This window comes from Castor canadensis, chromosome 9 (assembly GCF_047511655.1).
Source record: "Castor canadensis chromosome 9, mCasCan1.hap1v2, whole genome shotgun sequence".
Lineage (NCBI taxonomy): Eukaryota > Metazoa > Chordata > Mammalia > Rodentia > Castoridae > Castor > Castor canadensis.
In genome coordinates this window covers 76807910-76825938 of record NC_133394.1, presented here as the reverse complement: position 1 = coordinate 76825938, position 18029 = coordinate 76807910, and the positions used below count along the sequence as shown (strand labels likewise).

General features: G+C 38.7%; 1 protein-coding gene across 6 annotated transcripts in view; it reads left to right on the top strand.

Moving 5' to 3' along the window:
• The window catches only part of Rxfp1 (relaxin family peptide receptor 1), a 102979-nt gene that overhangs the window by 69127 nt on the left and 15823 nt on the right, over positions 1-18029 (top strand). For 5 of the 6 annotated variants that reach the window (XM_074041742.1, XM_074041741.1, XM_020173665.2 and 2 more), the window contains exons 8-12: positions 36-107; positions 835-909; positions 11921-11992; positions 14369-14440; positions 17720-17791. In XM_074041742.1, coding sequence (XP_073897843.1) covers positions 36-107; positions 835-909; positions 11921-11992; positions 14369-14440; positions 17720-17791 — 363 coding nt within the window. The remainder of the gene's footprint in view (positions 1-35; positions 108-834; positions 910-11920; positions 11993-14368; positions 14441-17719; positions 17792-18029) is intronic. The other variant, XM_074041739.1, reaches the window with a different exon arrangement.

The window sequence follows — 18029 nt, the reverse complement described above, 5'->3', positions numbered from 1 at the left end:
ACAAGTGAGTGAGTTTTTCTTCTTCTGACTGGCAGGATAATTGAAGATAATCACCTCAGCCGAATCTCCCCACTAACATTTTATGGACTAAATTCTCTTATTCTCTTGTAAGTACTAAATTAAAGCAAGCATTTCAATTGTGGGAATGTGATCCAAGTACATTATATGCATGTTTAAAAATAGAATCAGAAAACCCACTGAAAATTATAAAATAGAAAGGGGAACAGAGAGTAATAGAGGGGAAGAATTTGATCTACATGCATTACATGTATGTACAGACATATCACAACAAAACCCCTTTGTCCAATTAATATACACTAATAAAAAAGGAATACTTTAAACATTAAATTTGGAATTATTAAGGCTCCAAAAAGGCTTTTTCAACTAAAAACTATCCCTTAGTCATATTCTGTAAGGCTGCTAACAATTTTGTAAGATATTCGACCTTCTAGAATGTCAGCCTGTCAGAAGGAAGTCTCACTGCCCCATTCCCCTGAACTGCTGTACAGCACATCATAACTGCTGTGCCTGAATCTTGGTAAAAGGAAAAAGGATTCATTTGAAGTCACCTCCTGTGCACAGCCCACTGTCGATGGCACATCCTTGGTTCAGCCAGTGCAGACTTGGCATGTGTGATGGTGTTAAATGCTTCTTGCATTTGACAACTACTACTTGTGGGAATTTTATTACTGCTGAGCACTTAACTATAACAGGACACACAAAGAAAAGCTAGACTGAGAAGATAACTAATTTAGCAGATTTGCACGTTTCATAAGAGTTAGATAATACCAGATTGACTTAGACAGGGAAAATGATCTTGTCCCTTGTTTCTAGGGTGCTGATGGACAACGCCCTCGCCCACTTGCCTGACAAGCCTCTCTGTAAGCACATGCCAAGACTGCACTGGCTGTAAGTCACTCTGTCTTGTTTTTTAAGAAGTCAACTAAACGTGCTAGGTTTTCCTAACACATTTTGGATATCTAGGTTTGGGGGGGGATTTGTAGTAGGTGGCTAGTATCATATCACATTTCTTTACATTAGCATGTTTTTATATTAAACATCCCTGTTATTTAACTTCTCTAAACTCTCATCAAAGTAAAGTATATTAAAAAAAAAAAAAAAAACCTTTGGAACCAGGAAGAAGGAAAACAGAAAGGATTCAAGAGGTCTAAATAACACCTCCCCTTTTCCCCTGCCATTCTACTCACCTATGAAGTTGGTATAGAAAGACCAAGTTGTTTTAGCATTATTCCTAAATGCTGAATAATGAAAATAATGATAGTTACCTAGAAGGTAACACACATGCACAGGAAATAAATGTGAGTCAACTCCTTGTATAGCTATCCTTATCTCAACCAGCAAAAACACTTGTTCCTCCCTATTATTGTTTATACTCTCTCTTCAACAAAATTAGAGATAAGGGCAAAATAGTTTCTGCCGGGTATTGAGGAGGTGGGGGGGGAGGCGGAGGGGGCGGGGGGAGAAATGACCCAAGCCTTGTATGCACATATGAATAATAAAACAATAAATAAATAAAAAGAAAATATGCTAAGATAAAATCTCTTACGTCAACAAAAATAAAATAAAATAAAATAAAAAAATTTTAAAAAGGAAGAAACAAAAAAACCTATTAGAAAGTTTAATCAACAAATCACGTATCATATGAAAACTCCTTCTGCTTCATGTTTGATAAGAAATTTTCAAAAGTTGTTTGATTTCTAAGTTCACAGCAGACTAGAAGTGTGAAATTAAAAGGACAGAGTCAGAAACATTGATTGTCGATAGAAGCAACAGCTATCAACTTGATCACCAAGGGAAAGCAAGAAGGGCCATAAAAGGTCAAGATCATTATTACAATGTAGTAATTTGGAAACCCTTAGGAAAAGCCAAACATTTCCAAAGTCATCACTGAGTGCAGGAGGCGTCTTTGGTGTGATGGCACAATACTGCTCTACACTTTGATGACAAGCTGCAGTCACAAAGGACAGGGAAAGGCAAGTCAGATCCTTCATGGGACTTGATTCTGGTTCAGAGGGGCTTATCAACAGCCATCACTCAGTAATCCTGACTTAGTTGTAAAGACAACTGGTCAATGCTTGCAAAAATAAATGAGTGATTAAAAGCACCAAAACAAGGAAGGAAGGAAGGAAGGGAAATTGCTCATTGAGGCCAGAAGTAAATGTGAAAGGTATTATAAAGATGCAATCTTTTCCTTTGCTTTTAAAGAGGGAGCAAAATATACAATGTACATCAGATAAAAACAAAAGGGTTAAAATTTATTACTAAAAATCTGGTCTTTTAGAATTTTTATAAGTAAAGTTATGATCTATAAACTTTAGCTATCAAAACCAAATTGCTTTCATATGCATCCTGATAATGAATAGTATCCCAAGTTTAATAATGTTTTCTGCTATTTGTAAGTATTCATCTCCTCTCAAACTAATTGCAATGTCATTACCTTGCATATTAGCTTCTATTTAGCAAAGTATGAACTATAAAACCTGATAGAGTCATGAGTCAAAAAACAATTTTAACTCTAATTTCAGAGAAAAATACACACAACAGAAAAAGACATGAAAGTCCAAGAAATTACACTTGCAAGATATATGACTGGAAATAGATAAAAGAGGGTATTTAAAGCAATAAGAAAACTGAAAACCCCAAAATAAAAGTTGGAAATTTCAAAAAGAAAAGCAAATAGCTAATAAAAAGCAGATGAACATGGAGCAATCGGCAGTGCTTTCTCAAAGGTCAAGTATTCTTTATTTTGAAGTGAAACTAAGCCAAGTTTATTTATTAACAGAAGACAATATGAAGAATTTGAAAATTCTTCAAATCTAGAAGTCAGTATGGTCATGTTGTAGAAGAAGATACTGGAAAACACAGAAATAGATGGAAAATAAAATTTCAAAGCCAGGTGCCAGTGGAATAACTGAGCACTCCACACTCCAGGGTCAGCTCTTCCTAACAGACTGGTTTTCACTGGCCTCCACCAGCTCACTAGAAAAACTCCTGATAGGTAAGGAAAGTGGAGAACTCCCTTTGATAGCACACAGACAAAAACCTCTTCCCCAGGCTCCTTCCTCTTCAGAAGGAAAAGCACCAAACAAGGACAGGAAATCCTCCAGCCCAGGAGCGGACTGTTTCCTCTCACTGTTTCCATGGGGAGGGAGACGCTAGAGTTCTCTATCCCAAGGTAGGGGTGGGGAGACAGCCTCTCCAGCATTGATCCAAGGCAGGGGTAGTGTTCTCCTCCATCAGGGCTGGAAACTGTTAGTAGCTTCCCATCACTGTGACAAAATACCTGGATTAACCAACTTATAAGGAGGGAAGGTTTACTTGGCTCACACGTTCTGAGGTTTCAGTCTGTGGTCAGTTCACTTTGTTGCTTTGGGGCTGTGATGAGGCAGGAACACATGGCAAAGCAAAGCTGCTTATTTCGTGGTGGCCAGGAAGCAGAGAGAGAATGGAAGAGGCCAGGTCCTGATATCCCCTCAAGAGTACCACCCCCATTCCTATGACTCAACTTCCTCTCACAGGTTGGTGCCCAGGCCTTTGACACCCTTATCCAAGCCACAGCACTGGCTGATGAGAGTGGCTTCTGGGAATGGGGAAAGTGATGCTGACAAAACCCCACCTCCAAAAAAGCAAGAAAAAATGTCCCATGTCAACTTGTCAAATAGTCAGCCTAAGCAGACAGGGTAATCACTCATACATTACTGCTTCCACATAGGGACACTAGATACTTGTGATCAGTAAGTTAGCAGTGGAAAAGTTGGACAATGTGTATGAAAATGACATTAAACAGATAGAAACTATAAAAATGAATCGAAAGATTATTTCAGCAGACAGAACACAGCTGAAAATAAGCCAATAGAAAGCTTCAAAATTAAAACAAAAAGAGAAAAGATACTACCATAAAGACAGAACAGAGAATACAAAAGCTGCAGGTTTAAAAAGGATGCAATGGAGTGAAGAAAAACAAGACAGGAAGAACAAGACAGAAAAAATATATAAAGAAGTAGTGGCCAAGAACTTTTCAAAATTAGCATAATACAATAATCCAGAAATCTAAATACCTCAGAAAAACTCAAGCAGAATAGGTAAAAAACAGATAAATCATAGTCACACTGATAATCAAAGATAAAGGAGAATTCCTAGGCAAGCAGAAAAAATAGAAACATTACATAATGTAGAACAAAGGTAGAAATGGAACACTAATTTTCTTAAAGCTAAAGGGCCTATATTAATATTAGAAGAAACAGACTTCAGAACACTGGGCACAAAGTGGGACATTAAATAAGTATAAAAGAGTCAACTGAGCACAAAGATAGAATAACCCTAAGTGAATGAGCAGTTTCAAAATACACCAAGTGAAAATCACAGACCTGTGAAGTGGAGTAGTTAGAAGTCTGAAGCTGTCATTTAAAATCAACAAATCAATATCAATACATGGATGATAGATGGTAGATAGATGGGTGGATAGATAAACAAATAGATGATAGATTGATAATAGATAGATAGATGATAGATAAATAGATAAATTTGATATTCTCAAGGTGAGCTTTACTAAAAAGCATGTAATTGACCAAAGTCATATAGTGGAAGAGAGACAGAGGAGCAGAAAGGAAGAAAATATGTACTAATTTCAGCACTTCTTTTTTTTTAAGGAGAGAGATACCTTTTATTTTATGAGGATTTATGAGTATAATTACACATCTGCATTTTGTTTCATATGATCTCAAAAAATATTTAAGTCATTCATAAAGTTGTTTTCAAATTTATACCATATAGAAAGGTCTACTTTTATGAGCTTCTAATGGGAAAAACAGGAATACTTCTTTCCATTTTTATTTTTATTATTTTTACCATTCTATTTCATATATGTATATGAAGCCAATCAACCATATTCCCTCACCTTCATCTCCTCCATTCACCCTCCCTCTCCCACACGTATCCTCCACACATTGTTCTTATTTTATAGTCCTGTCTTTCATTAATTTCAAAGTTAATGTTCAAAGGGGTTTCTTGAAATATATCCACTGCGAGTATACTTTACTTTGGTCTGTTCAACCCCTTCCAATACTCTCCCTTATCCCTTCCCTCCCACCCTATTTTTCAACAGCATTCAATACATATCCTTACACCCTCTACCTGCACAGACGTTATGTATTTTAATATTGTTGATGCTCTATCATCCTCTCTTCCTTTCCTTCCTCCTGTGAGTTCCATAGAGTAGTTCCACTATTACATACATGTTCTACATATGAGTTTGTCTCTCGACCTGCGTGAGCTCTTGTCCTACAAACCTAACTGGGGGAGACTTGAGAGGCAGAAAGGACAAAAAATGGAAGACGAACATGCAGGAAGTTGGGGTCAGGTGTGCTGGGTGCTCCAATGGAGACACACAACAGCCTCATTACTTCTTTTACTTTGCTTCTTTTCTCTATTCTTTAAAACCTTGCTTCTTTTCTATTCTTTAAAGCCTTTGTCCTTAGACTTGCACTGTCCCATGTTTCCTCTAATCTCTAACATAACTCCTAAAGTCTCAGACCTTAAACTCACAGACACACAACAGCAGCCTCCAGCAGCATCAGCAATAGCAGCCAGCAGCATCATCAGCGCCAGCAAGCAGCCAGACCCCCCTCCTCCTTCAGCGAGTCTTTTATATACAGTGGCAAACAAGGAGGTGGAGGCACAGTTCTCAGGAAGGGGCATGACACTGTAACAGGAGAAACCTGCCACCACTACTCTCTACATGTAACTATCTTAGGAAAAGCAGCTGTGCTGCATTTTGCCCTCACCCCCTTCTGTGACTGGGGCCATGCCAAACTCAGCCTGCAAATTATTTGACACAGCTGTGCTTATGTCAGGTTCTCATAGGCTTCTCATAATCCACTCCCCACAGATTTGCATATGATCATGTTTGGTTTGTGTATGCATTTATTTTTTGTATCTATAGTCCACATATGAAAGAAAAGATGTGACCTTTGTCATTTTTGAACCTGGCTAATTGACTTAACATGATGTTTTCCCCTTACATCCATTTGCCTTCAAACCATATAGTTTCCTTCTTCTTTATGGCTAAGTAAAACTTCATTGTGTATGTATGTGTATGTGTGTGTGTATATATATATATGTGTGTGTGTATGTGTATAGATAGATAGATAGATAGATATAGATATAGATATATCACATTTTCTTAATCCATGCATCATTTGTAGGGCATCTGGGTTTCCATAGCTTGGCTATGTGAACAGTGCTTCAGCACTTCTTTCAATAGGTAATTAAATAGCATTATCAAATAAATAAAAGATACAGTACATTGGGCAAAATTATAAAGGTAACCAATAGAATTTACAAACTTTTAAATATCAGAAAAAATAGCTTTTTTAATTTGGTGAAAGTTTTCTATACCTATGAAACCATATAATAGTATTTTAAAACAGAAAAGTAAGGCTATCTATACTAGCCATACTAATAAGCCTGATCGTGGTGGCATATACCTGTAGTACGAGCATACAGGAAGCTGAGGCAGGAGGATTGAGAGTCCAGACTACATAAAGAGTTTGAAAGCAGCCTGTGCTACACAGTGAGACTTGAGACAGAGAGAGAGAGAGAGAGAGAGAGAGAGAGAGAGAGAGAGAGAGAGAAAAGAAGAAGAAGAAGAAGAAGAAGAAGGAGGAGGAGGAGGAGGAGGAGGAGGAGGAGGAGGAGGAGGAGAAAGGGAGAGGGAGGAAGAGAGAGAGGGAGGGAAGAAGGAAAGAAAGAATGAAGGGAGGGAAAGAAGGAGGAAGAAAGGAAGACTGGGCAAAAGAATTGAATAGATATGTCTCAAAAGAAGATACACAAATGATGAGCACATTTATGAAAAAGGTTTGACATCACTAATCATCAGAAAATACAAATTAAATAATGAGATATTGCCTTACACCTCTTAGGATGACTTTTATCAAAAAGACAGATAACAAGTGTTGGCAAGGATGCAGAGAAAAGGGAAACCTTGTACACTATTAGTGGGACGTAAATTGGTGCAGCTGTTATAGAACATGGCATGAACTGGCACATGACCAGCAATTCCACTTGTGTGTGTATATCCAAAGGAAATGAAATCAGAATTTCAAAGAGATATCTGTCTCCCCAAGTTCATTACAGCACTATTCACAATAGTCAAGAAATATAAATTACCTAAATATCCATCACTGAGAAATGAATGGATAAAGAAAATGTGGCATATGCTGAGCGCAACAGCATGCACCAAGGCCAGTTCAGGCTACATAATGAAACCCTATCTCAAAAAAAAAATAGGAAAAAATGTGGTACATATGTACAATGAAATAGTATTTGTTGTTAAGAAAAATAAGAAGAAGAAGAAAGAGAAAATCCAGTTATTTGCAGCAATGTGGGTGAACCTAGAGGATACTGTCCCAAGTGAAACAAACTAGACACAAGAAAACAAATACCAAAGGCCTCATTTATACATGGAATCTAATAGCCATACTCACAAAAGCAAAGAGTAGAATGATGGTTGCCAGGAATTGGGGTGTGACTGGGGAAAACTGGGGCGGTGTTGGTCAAAGAATTCAAAACTTTGTTAGGAGGGATATGTTGAGGAGCTCTGTGGTTCACAGTTGCTAACCATGTGGTGTATACTTGAAATTTGCTACCAGAATAGATTTTAAATGTTCTCACCAAAAAAAAAAAAAAGTGACATATGTGAGGTAATGGAGATGTTAGCTAGATGGATTTAATCATTCCACAATTTGTAAATCAAAACATCATGTCATACACCTTAAATAGGCACAATTTTTTAAAAAATTTGCTGGGTAACTGCAAACAAAAGTAGGTAGAATTCTGACCAACATGCATTAAACAACACAAGAAAAAAATCTGTGTTAGTTAACTTTCTGTCACAGTAACAAAACACCTGAGATAATTAACTTATAAAGAGAAAAGGTTTATTTTGATTTGCAATTTTAGAGGTTTCAATCTGTGAACCATTGGCCCCTGTGGTGAGGCAGCCCATCATGGTGGGAGCATGCAGCTGAGCAAAACCACTCACACCACAAGCTAGGAAGCAAAGGAGAAGAAGAGGAAGGGACCAGGTCCCACAATCCCCTTCAAGGTCAAACCCCCATGACCTAAACAACTAGGCCCCAATGCCTGAAGCTCTACCATGTACCAGTAGCACCTCTCTAGGGACAAAGTCTTCAACAACAGGGCCCTTGGGGACAATTAAAATCCAAATTACAGCAGAACTTCAATGCTATGACTGCCATTTCCAATAAGAGATATTGCATTATGAGCATATACACCAAAGACAGCCACACAGCAGCCAAGAGAACAGTAGACATACATAGCAACAAGAGGAAACAATCCCCGCTTGAACCCATGAAAGGTCAAGAACACCCAAAAAAAAGACATGGAAACTGAGCCACATAATAAGTTCACTGCCACTGATGTGTATCCAACTGCAATGCTTCTTTCCAACACCAACGCTTTTTTACTTGGAATAGCAATGTGTCCAGTAAAATGCCACAGACTTCCCTGAATCTACATATGGCCATGTGTCTAAAGAGGTAGAAGTGAATATGGAATTTCTGGAAATTGTCCTTAAAGAGAAGGCAGATTCTTTTTTTTCTTCTTTATTAGAAAAAATTAGTTGAAAGCTCCAGATTTAGCACAGACCACAGAGACAAAGACATGCAAATACAACTACAAAGGACCTTGGGTTTCTAACAACTTTGTAAAACTGTGCCTCACTCTACCTTTTTTCTTCCTTGAAAAGCAAAACAAAACCCTGTGTGTATATACCGCTGTGGTTTGTCTCTGTTGTATATACCTGCCCCTAATCCTAATAGATGTAAACTTGAAAGCAAAGAATGCTCAAAGAACCCTCACCCAAAATAAGCACATATTTTAAGACATAAACACATACAAACTGGAGTCCTGAATACAAATGGCAGGATTGGCCTAGAGCAAGAGGACTGTGTCTTCCTCAGAAGCTAGAAGAAGAAAATGGTCCTGTGCAGGTAAGCTTTAGATGAGCAGCAAGTCAACAGCTTTCCCTCCTTAATCATCTCAGTTTTCTCCAGAAATGTTTAAAAAAACAGACAGAAAACAGAGGATAAGAAGATTTGCAGGTTTTAGCCAGGCACTGGTGGCTCACGCCCGTAATCCTAGATACTTAGGAGGCTGAGAGCTGGAAGATCATGGTGCAAGGCCAGCCCAGACAAATAGTTTGTGAGACCTCCTTCTCCAAAATAACCAGAGCAAAATGGACTGGAGGTGTGACTCAACTAGTAGAAGCCCTGAGTTCAAACCCAGTCCCACAAGAAAAAAAAAAAGAAGATTTGCAGGTTTCAAAATACCATTAGGGGATAAGATAGGAAGGTTGAGGGGAAACAAACAAGATTATTTGTGGGTTTGGTTTTGTTATTGTTGCTTTCCAAATGAGAGAATGAAATTTTCATTTCATACTGTTCTGCCATGTAGAAAGGGAAAACAAATGATTAGTTTCAGAGGCTCGTTTAGTGGGAAAAGTGGTGGTCTAGAGACACAGTAAGAAAAACACCCTTCATGCCTTACAGCCTGGATCTTGGGAGGAGGAAGCAGATTTGTCTTTGCTGTTTTGTTTTTGTGTGGTTGCTGTTGCCGTGCCTTGGTTAATATGCCTTGTGCAAACCTGTGTGTCAAGAATATACACTAGCTTTAGGAAGAAAGTCAAAGCGAATTTACAATTCAAAGTAAACTAACAATTTAACCTAATTTCATCTTGGTATATACCTCTTATTTTTATAAATTAGTACTAATAAATATTTTACCAGTTTAACAGCATACAAAGTTGCAAATAGCAAAGCTCTTATTTTGTGATACTTGAGAGAGTTTCGCCACCTGGTGGTAGATTTGTGGTAACAGTAATAAAATAGAAGGAAATAGCTGAGTAGGAGTTGACAATGGACATTGTGAGAGGCCAAAAGCCTGGGCCAAACTGAACACCAAAGAAGTAGTACTTTCAGCGCTTCACCTCCCATTCTAGTAGAATAACAGAGTTCTGTCTTTAGAAGGGTGGTGTGGAATCTATGCACAGTTATCGAGATATGGTACACAACGTCTGCTAAATGCCTGTAGCATAGGAGGCTGATTTGCTAGAGAGGTAGGACTTCAATTTGAAATGGTTTGTGTCTTTCAGTGGGTTGTGTAAATCACATTTTGCATTCTAATGCAACAAAGACTCCAGTCTACCTTACAACCTGACTTCATATGCACTGCTCATCACAGTTGTAAATAACCATTATAAATACACCCTTTCCTTCAATTTTCTCTATTCCTAGATTCCTTAACCCTGGCCACCCAAATCTTCCAGATATATTTTGCTTTATCCATGTCTATTTTTAATGCAATGCCCAAAACAAAACCGACTGCCCCACCTGTAGCCTAGCCCGAAGCACACAGGCATTTCTATTAATGCCTGTTTTTCTCACAGATTGTAGCAGCTGTACCACACTCCTGCTCCTATATTGAGTTACAATTTTCCTGAATAGCTTTCTGCTGTATGGCAACCAATAAACAGTGTCAGGATGCACTTAGATTTAAGGCCAGCATTTCCTTTTGGAAGTACAGTGTAACTAACTCTCTGTGTTCTACAAACTTCTAGAATCCTACTTACAGATGGAAGAAGAGAGGAAATGAAAGAATGGCTTTGGACTGGGATGTAGCTGAGTGGTGGAGCATTTGCCTAGCATATGTGAGGCCTTGGGTTTGATTCCCAGCACCACAAAAGAGAAGAAACGAAACCCCTCTTGATAATATTTTTTTTGATAAATTTCGGTGCTCAGACCAGACTCCTATGACATAGCATCATGCAGCAAAAGAACTCAAGGAGGATCTGTGGGTAGCTCCCTGAATTGAGAGTTGAAAGCCAAGGTCAGCCTGGTGCTCTCCCTCTGCACTGGCCTTTGTGATGACATAAAAAGGCAAACAAGGCGTTCCCTGGGGTAACAGGCTAGCGCGGACATTTCTGGGGTGTGTTCAGGCTAGGGAGGCAGGAGTTAAACTTTATCTTGGCAGTGTTAGCTTCCACAGCAATAATTATCTTATATAGCCAGGAGAAAAATGAGAGCATACCACGTAGGGAAATGTCATTGTAATCCTGGACAGATGTTTGATATGGCTTGCTGCTAAATATCTGTTAATCAATTAAGTACGTACTGTAACAAAGGTTTTCACTTTGACTTCTCATTCTCTTTGATTTCTTGGAATAATAAACATATCTCTGTGCATACATAATAAAGATGTGACTCGAAGCAATTTTTTGGTGCTGGGAATTAAATCCAGGGACTCGAATCACGTTTACTATGAATACAAGGGAAAAGGTAACAGTAAAAAAAAAAGGGGGGGGATGGGGGACTGGCAGAGTGACTCAAGCAGTAAGAGTGCCTGCCTAGCGTGAGGCCCTGAGTTCAAATCCCAGTGCCATAAAAAAAAAGTAGCAGTATTTTATAGAGAGATAGCTATATAAAGAAACAAGGTCAACTTAAAAGCAGGTCACACAATGTTTAAAGAATTGGAAAACCTTTGAGAGTTTCCTGAGTTAGTCCTTTATGCTGATAACATGAGATCGCAGAAAAAAACTGACAAGGGCTGGAGCGTAACTCATTGGTAGAGTGTGTGCCCAGCATGCATGAAGCCCTGGGTTCAATACTCACCACCACCGAAAAAAACCTAGTAAGAGCTATAGTCTGGTTCAATATGCCCTGTGTGTGTGTGTGTGTGTGTGTGTGTGTGTCCCCAGCTGTCACACTGAAGTACACCAAATGTGAAAAAAAGATATTTTACTGTATCGAAAATAATTCTTAGCCAACTTACTTCTGTATATGATTAAAATTTAGCTTGATCATGTTTTATTTTTATGTTCCAGGGACTTTGAAGGCAACCATATCCATAGTTTAAGAAATTTGACTTTTATTTCCTGCAGTAATTTAACTGTTTTGTAAGTAATATTTTATGCATTTGAAGTAATACTGTATCTCCTTAGAAACCAAATGAATCCTTTATGTGGACAGAAGCCAGCCTAAACATGTGTAGGAGCAGAAAGCTATGATCTATTTCCTCACCCAACATAAGAGTCGTGGCCATAATTTTATTCACTCAAAATTTTATGCGGCAAAGGAACCTTCAGAAATGAAGACCAAAGTCCCAGGGGAAAAGTCCATTTTTATGCCTAGGTTCCACTGAAAAATGGACAACCATGTAGAAATACGATTGGACTTAAAAAGGGTATGATGTGATGGCAATAGAAGGAGAGGAGAAGCCCAGTGAGGCTATGTCCAGATGCTCTGTCCTTTGTGTGGCATTCCTTCTTCTCTGGTTTGGGGAGGATCTTTCCTGCAGTGAGTTTCTCATGATACAGTGTCAAAGAAGGTCAGAGAATTTCTTTATGATTACCTCATACACAAAAAAGGCAGAGGAAGGCTAGAGTAATATTTCTAGGTTTGTAGCAGGCTTTGGGGAAAAGGGTTCTAATTTCTACAGCTTCCTTTAGGGGCTAAAAGGAACAGGAAAAAGAAGGCAGAAAGAGCTTGCTTCTGAGATCCTTTCAATGTCCTTCAGTCTGAAGTACTCAAACATCAAAGTGCCATATTTTGGGGTATCATTTTCTGGGCCCTAACACACACACCCATTATGGTGAATGTTCACACTCCAAGTTTGTTGAAACAGAAGAATATGAAGTTCAAACCAAGGATCATCACAGATTTAAACAGACATAAATCACCATAATGACACTGTTATTTGGGACCTGTTTTTCTCAAACTTAGTACCTCACAGAGCCATGTTAATGGAAATTCTCACAGAACACCAAGACTGGGTTTGAGGAAGACCAAGTTGACATTTTGGTCTTTGAAAATATTACTACAAAGTTGACATGTTGGTCTTTGCAAATGATACTACAAAGATTGTTTTTCTTTATAATTGTGAATAAAAGTTTAAGTGCAGTCAAATGAAAAAAAGAAAAGACTTCAGAATGCTCACATCCCTGAGGGTATACCACCAGAAAGTCTGGATTCTTCCAGTAAGTGAATTCCTCAGTCTTCAGAGGCAACGTGTTTTATACCACTCATAAAACAGCTCTTCCTAACTGCCCAAAGGAAAGAAACTTATGGTTGAAGAAATCACCTGTGGATTCCTCTTGGCAGGTTTTTGTGCTTGGCAGAGTTACCGGGGGAATGCAGTCGTGGTTTGGAGAGCAGGGAGAAATTATATAGCTAAGGATGGGACAAAGTCAACTTGAAGGCATGTCACACAATGCTTAAAGAATTGGAAACCCTTTGCACGTTCCCAGAGTTAATCCTTTACGCCAGCTGGGAACTTATTAGATCAGTGCAGAAAGGCTCTGTTGAGGGGCTGAAGTGTGGCTCAGTGGTAGAGCATGTGCCTAGCATGGGCGAGTCCCTGGGTTCAAGCTTCACCACGCATGGGGATTGGGAAGGAGCTGTCACGAGCTACAGTCTGACTCAGTATCCCCAAAATAAAGACTTTTCTGAATTGGTCTAGCCTAGCTCAGTCTCCCTTAGGTAATTCCCCCAAACACATCAGCTACCAAATGAGTTAGAGCGCTGTGGCACGTGGAGCATTACGTCCAACAGACACCTCCGCAGCCTGAAGAGACGTCTAAAATAGCTCCCCGTGCTCCTGGTTGTAAGATATTCTGTCTCTATTCCAAAGAGTTGAGGTGTTCCTATTTCCCTGGCAAAGCGCCTCCCTATTTCTAATGAAAATTTTCAATTATATTTTATTATTAATCTCATTAAAATTTTTTTGAGAAATTGAAAATTAAAATTGAATTTTTGCCAGGTATAGTGGCATACACCTGAAATTCCAGCACTGGAAGCAGAGGCAGGAGGATCATGAATTTAAGACCAGTCTGGACTACACAGTAAGACCCTGTCTCAAAAGAAATAATTGAATTGGATAGTCGATCATACTCTTCAAAATACCTTTTTCAAGGGGGGGCGGTGGTTGGGGACCAGCATCACTGGGGTTTTGAGCTCAAGGCCTCACACTTACTTGCTAGGCAGGCACTCTACCACTTGAGCCTCTCCACCAGCCCTTTTTAGTGATGGATTTTTTTTGAGATAGGGTCTTGCAAACTATTTTCCTGGGGCTGGTTTTGAACCACAGTTCTCCTGATCTCTGCCTCCTGAGTAGCTAGGATTACAGCCATGAGCCACCGTGCCCTGATCTTTAAAATATCTTGATCTGAGATGAATTCTGTATTAATTGTCTTTGTCTTGCAGGCTGTTAATCTCTTTAGTAATTCACGCAGTAGTTGCCTTAAGATGTAACAGACTTTCCTTTTTACTTTCAGGGTAATGAGGAAAAACAAAATTAGTCATCTAAATGAAAATACTTTTGCACATCTCCAGAAACTAGATGAATTGTAAGTTTGAGTAAACATTACTAAAATTTTCTTTCTATTGTTTTATTTCTTATCTGTTACACAGGTGTGTTTATATATTTAAGAAATATCAACGTCATTTTTCCCAGCTTTATTTATGTGTGCCCAGGGTCACAAATGAATTCAGATACCTTATAAAAATAAACATAAGATAAAAATATAAAGCAAATAGTTGAAAAAAAACAATTATCTGGGCTAAACACTGGCTTATTAAAACTTTTCCATAAAAAATAAAGAAGACAGCTGAAAGGGTAGGAACGTGGTTTGTGGACACCTTACCTGAGCATACAGACAGGTGGAGGTTATACATAACCACGAACAGGAACACTGTTTTCAGAAACATCAGTCAACAAGCCATTGAAAACCCAACATTTTTTTCTGTAACAGTTAGCTTGAAACATTTTTTGGCAAATACTACCAATCATTCACAAATGTACAAGAAAAATATCAATAGGTAATTAGAACCAGGACCCTAGCCATCAAAATACAAGTTAGTCAAGGGATTCACATTTTCTTTGCTCTATCCAACTTGAAATCACTGCCTAAATACTAGAGGACAGTTCCTCCAGATGGTGAACTTCACTGTGGCACCCAGGTGCAGACTTTGTGTCAGGAGCCGGCAGCGAACATAGAAGACAAACAGCCTACCCCATCAGCAGTGCTGGTCCAGCCTCAGAGGTAAAGAAAAGAACAAAAGCTGCAGAGAGGATAACCGAGTCCTGCCCAAAGTCAGCCTATTCCCATATTAAACACTTGCCTGAAAAATCAGATTTACAATGACAAAATTGGCATGTTCTCCAAGAGCTGACAGTTTTCAGTGAATATGTCTAGATCACTTTGTAAGAGGTTGAACTCCACTCTGGACCCCTCCAGGCTCATTCACACTAATATAGCCAAAGAGGACAAACACACGGGCAGCAATCAGGATCCACTTGTCACTTGTTACATAGCTCTTGTGATGGAAAACCTTTGTCATGTGCTTGCTTTTATGTGACTTTTTTTAGTCAGGGAGGGACTGCAGTTTGAACTCAGGGCTTCATGCTTGCAAAGCAAGTGCCCTACTACCTGAGCCTCCAGTCCTTGACTTTATTTTTTATCTTTTTCCCTTGACTTTTTTTTAAGACAGGGTTTTGTTATGTAGCCAGGCTGGTCTCAACCTCATGATCTTCCTGCCTCTACCTCCCAGTGCTGCGATACAATTTTGTGCCACCATGCCTGGCTACCTGTGTTTTTAAAGTCAACTAGTCAAAGTCTGGGGTATAGTTCAGTGGTAAAGTGCAAGCCTAATGTGCACAAGACCATAGATTCAATCCCAGCACTGCAAAATATTTGTTGCAATGTCAACTACTCTAGGTGATGAAATGGGCCTTGCGTCCAACTCACTTTAGCCCAGCTATCCTAAATAGAAGCTGAGAAAATGGGCCTTTCACAGGTCACTCAGGATCCAAGCCAAGTAGCCTTACATAATCCTCTTACATAAATCTGCTGTAAGAACTATACACCCTTCCACCAGAACTTTTGGTCATGACATGTGGAGTGTTGGTGTCCTGGTTTTGGTTTTGCACATCATGTTTTTAATGTGATCAGTGTTTTACTTGACTTCCCATTCAAGCAACCAGAATCATGTCCCACCTTTCCCTAACTGCGAAGCAGATAAATTCAGCCTATGAATAGTCCTCTAACTGGGGATAGAAGGAACAGCCAGTCCCAAAGTGAGCGAGGCATGGTGTAGCCCAAGATGAGCAACCATAGCTCATCCACTCAAAGAGCTGGCATCTTTCAGAGAGGAAGAACAGGTGCACAGACACAGTTATGACGTTGTATGTCCAGTATGTGTTATGTGCTACAACAGAAGTGTGCAAGGACAGTGGATGGGAGAACAGAGGAGAGAACCTACCTTGCTGGATGTCAGAGGCTTCCCAGAGGAGCACGTTTGAGTAGAGTCTTGAAGAATGTGAAAGAAATCAGGACAGCAGGGAAGGCCCATGACAGATGGGAGAAAGGCCCCAGCAAAAGCACTGACATTAGAGCTCTGAGTATATGCAGGCATGAGGAGAGTGACTGTAATGAGGCAGCAGTAGGGAACAAGATTGGAAAGAGAGTCAGTGGCAAGATATTTTAGATATTTAAAGGCATTTAATGTCACACTAAGCATTTTCATTTCGTCCTCTAGGCAACAGTAAGCTATTGAAAGATTTTATGAAAGGAAGGCAAGTTTGCAAAGATCCCTATGATTGTCAAATCAGAACAACCTATATTCATAGACAGTTTGCCTGTAAATATATAAATACCAAAGACCTCAAGACTCTCTTTACAATATGAAGTAACAAAGCTATCACAGCAAAGACATTGATATTTGTCAGATTACATTACAATCATCTCTCAAGCATCCTAACTTGTGCAGCATATCTATCTTTTGATTTAGGAACTAACTGGCATAGGTTCTTCTACCTATCCCAGTGGCAACGAAGTGGGATTTGGAGGTACATGGGGAAAATGGCCAGGCTCTCGCTTATATCTCCTGATCACCTCAGAGGCCTCAAGCTTGTTGAAATGTTTTCTTGTTTAGAAGAATCTGAAGCCTTTCTCATGAGACCAGCCAGTGTCAAAACTACCAGGAGAGTTGCTGCTGTAAAAACCCTCTTACAACTAAGCTACAAGGTCACACATATCCTGTCCAGCAGACTCTCTACACATCTGTGCAATGCCACCCAAAGTATGTGAGAGCCTGTGCACTTCAGCTGTAGAAGAAATGTGCACTTGAAACAACACACTTTGTTTGATAATTGTTATAAACCTAAGCAAAAGAAAAAAATTAAGTCCCCAAACCATATTCTTACCTTAATACAAAAGGAGAGGAAGAAAGAAGAGAAAGGAAGAAGGGAAACAATACACATACCAGTTTAAAATCATATCTAATAAAACTAGATTCAATACCATCAAGTATTTAATCTTCAATATTTTAATATTCAATGTTATTATATCTAATATTTAATGTTTATCACTTAATATTCAATATTAATTAAAATAATTTAATTGAAGATTGAAACATTTTTTTCTTGGTAATTAATACAACTCACTAATGGCATTATTGAAGAGTTTTATAATGATTTCTTAATGAGCTTAACAACAATGAATGATACCTTTGTGTAGACATACTCACTATTCTGACAAAATGATTAAAGTAATGAAATGGGGAAAAAAGAACAATGAATTAAGTCTTTGGAAAATAATATGACTTGTTTGTGATTATTTCCCTAGGGATTTAGGAAGTAATAAGATTGAAAATCTTCCACCACATCTATTTAAGGATCTGAGGGAGCTGTCACAATTGTAAGGCTGATATTAATTTCATCACTTTATTTTGTTATTACTATTTTTTCACATTTTTATTAGCATACACTAGTTGTACAGGGGGGTTCACTGTGTGTTTTATGAATGTGCTTACAATGTGCCTTGGTTAGATTTACCCTTCCATCATACTATGAGGGGAATTTTTTCTTTTTTTTTTTTTATTTTATTTTATTATTTTTACATTTACTCACATGTGTATACATTGTTTGGGCCACCT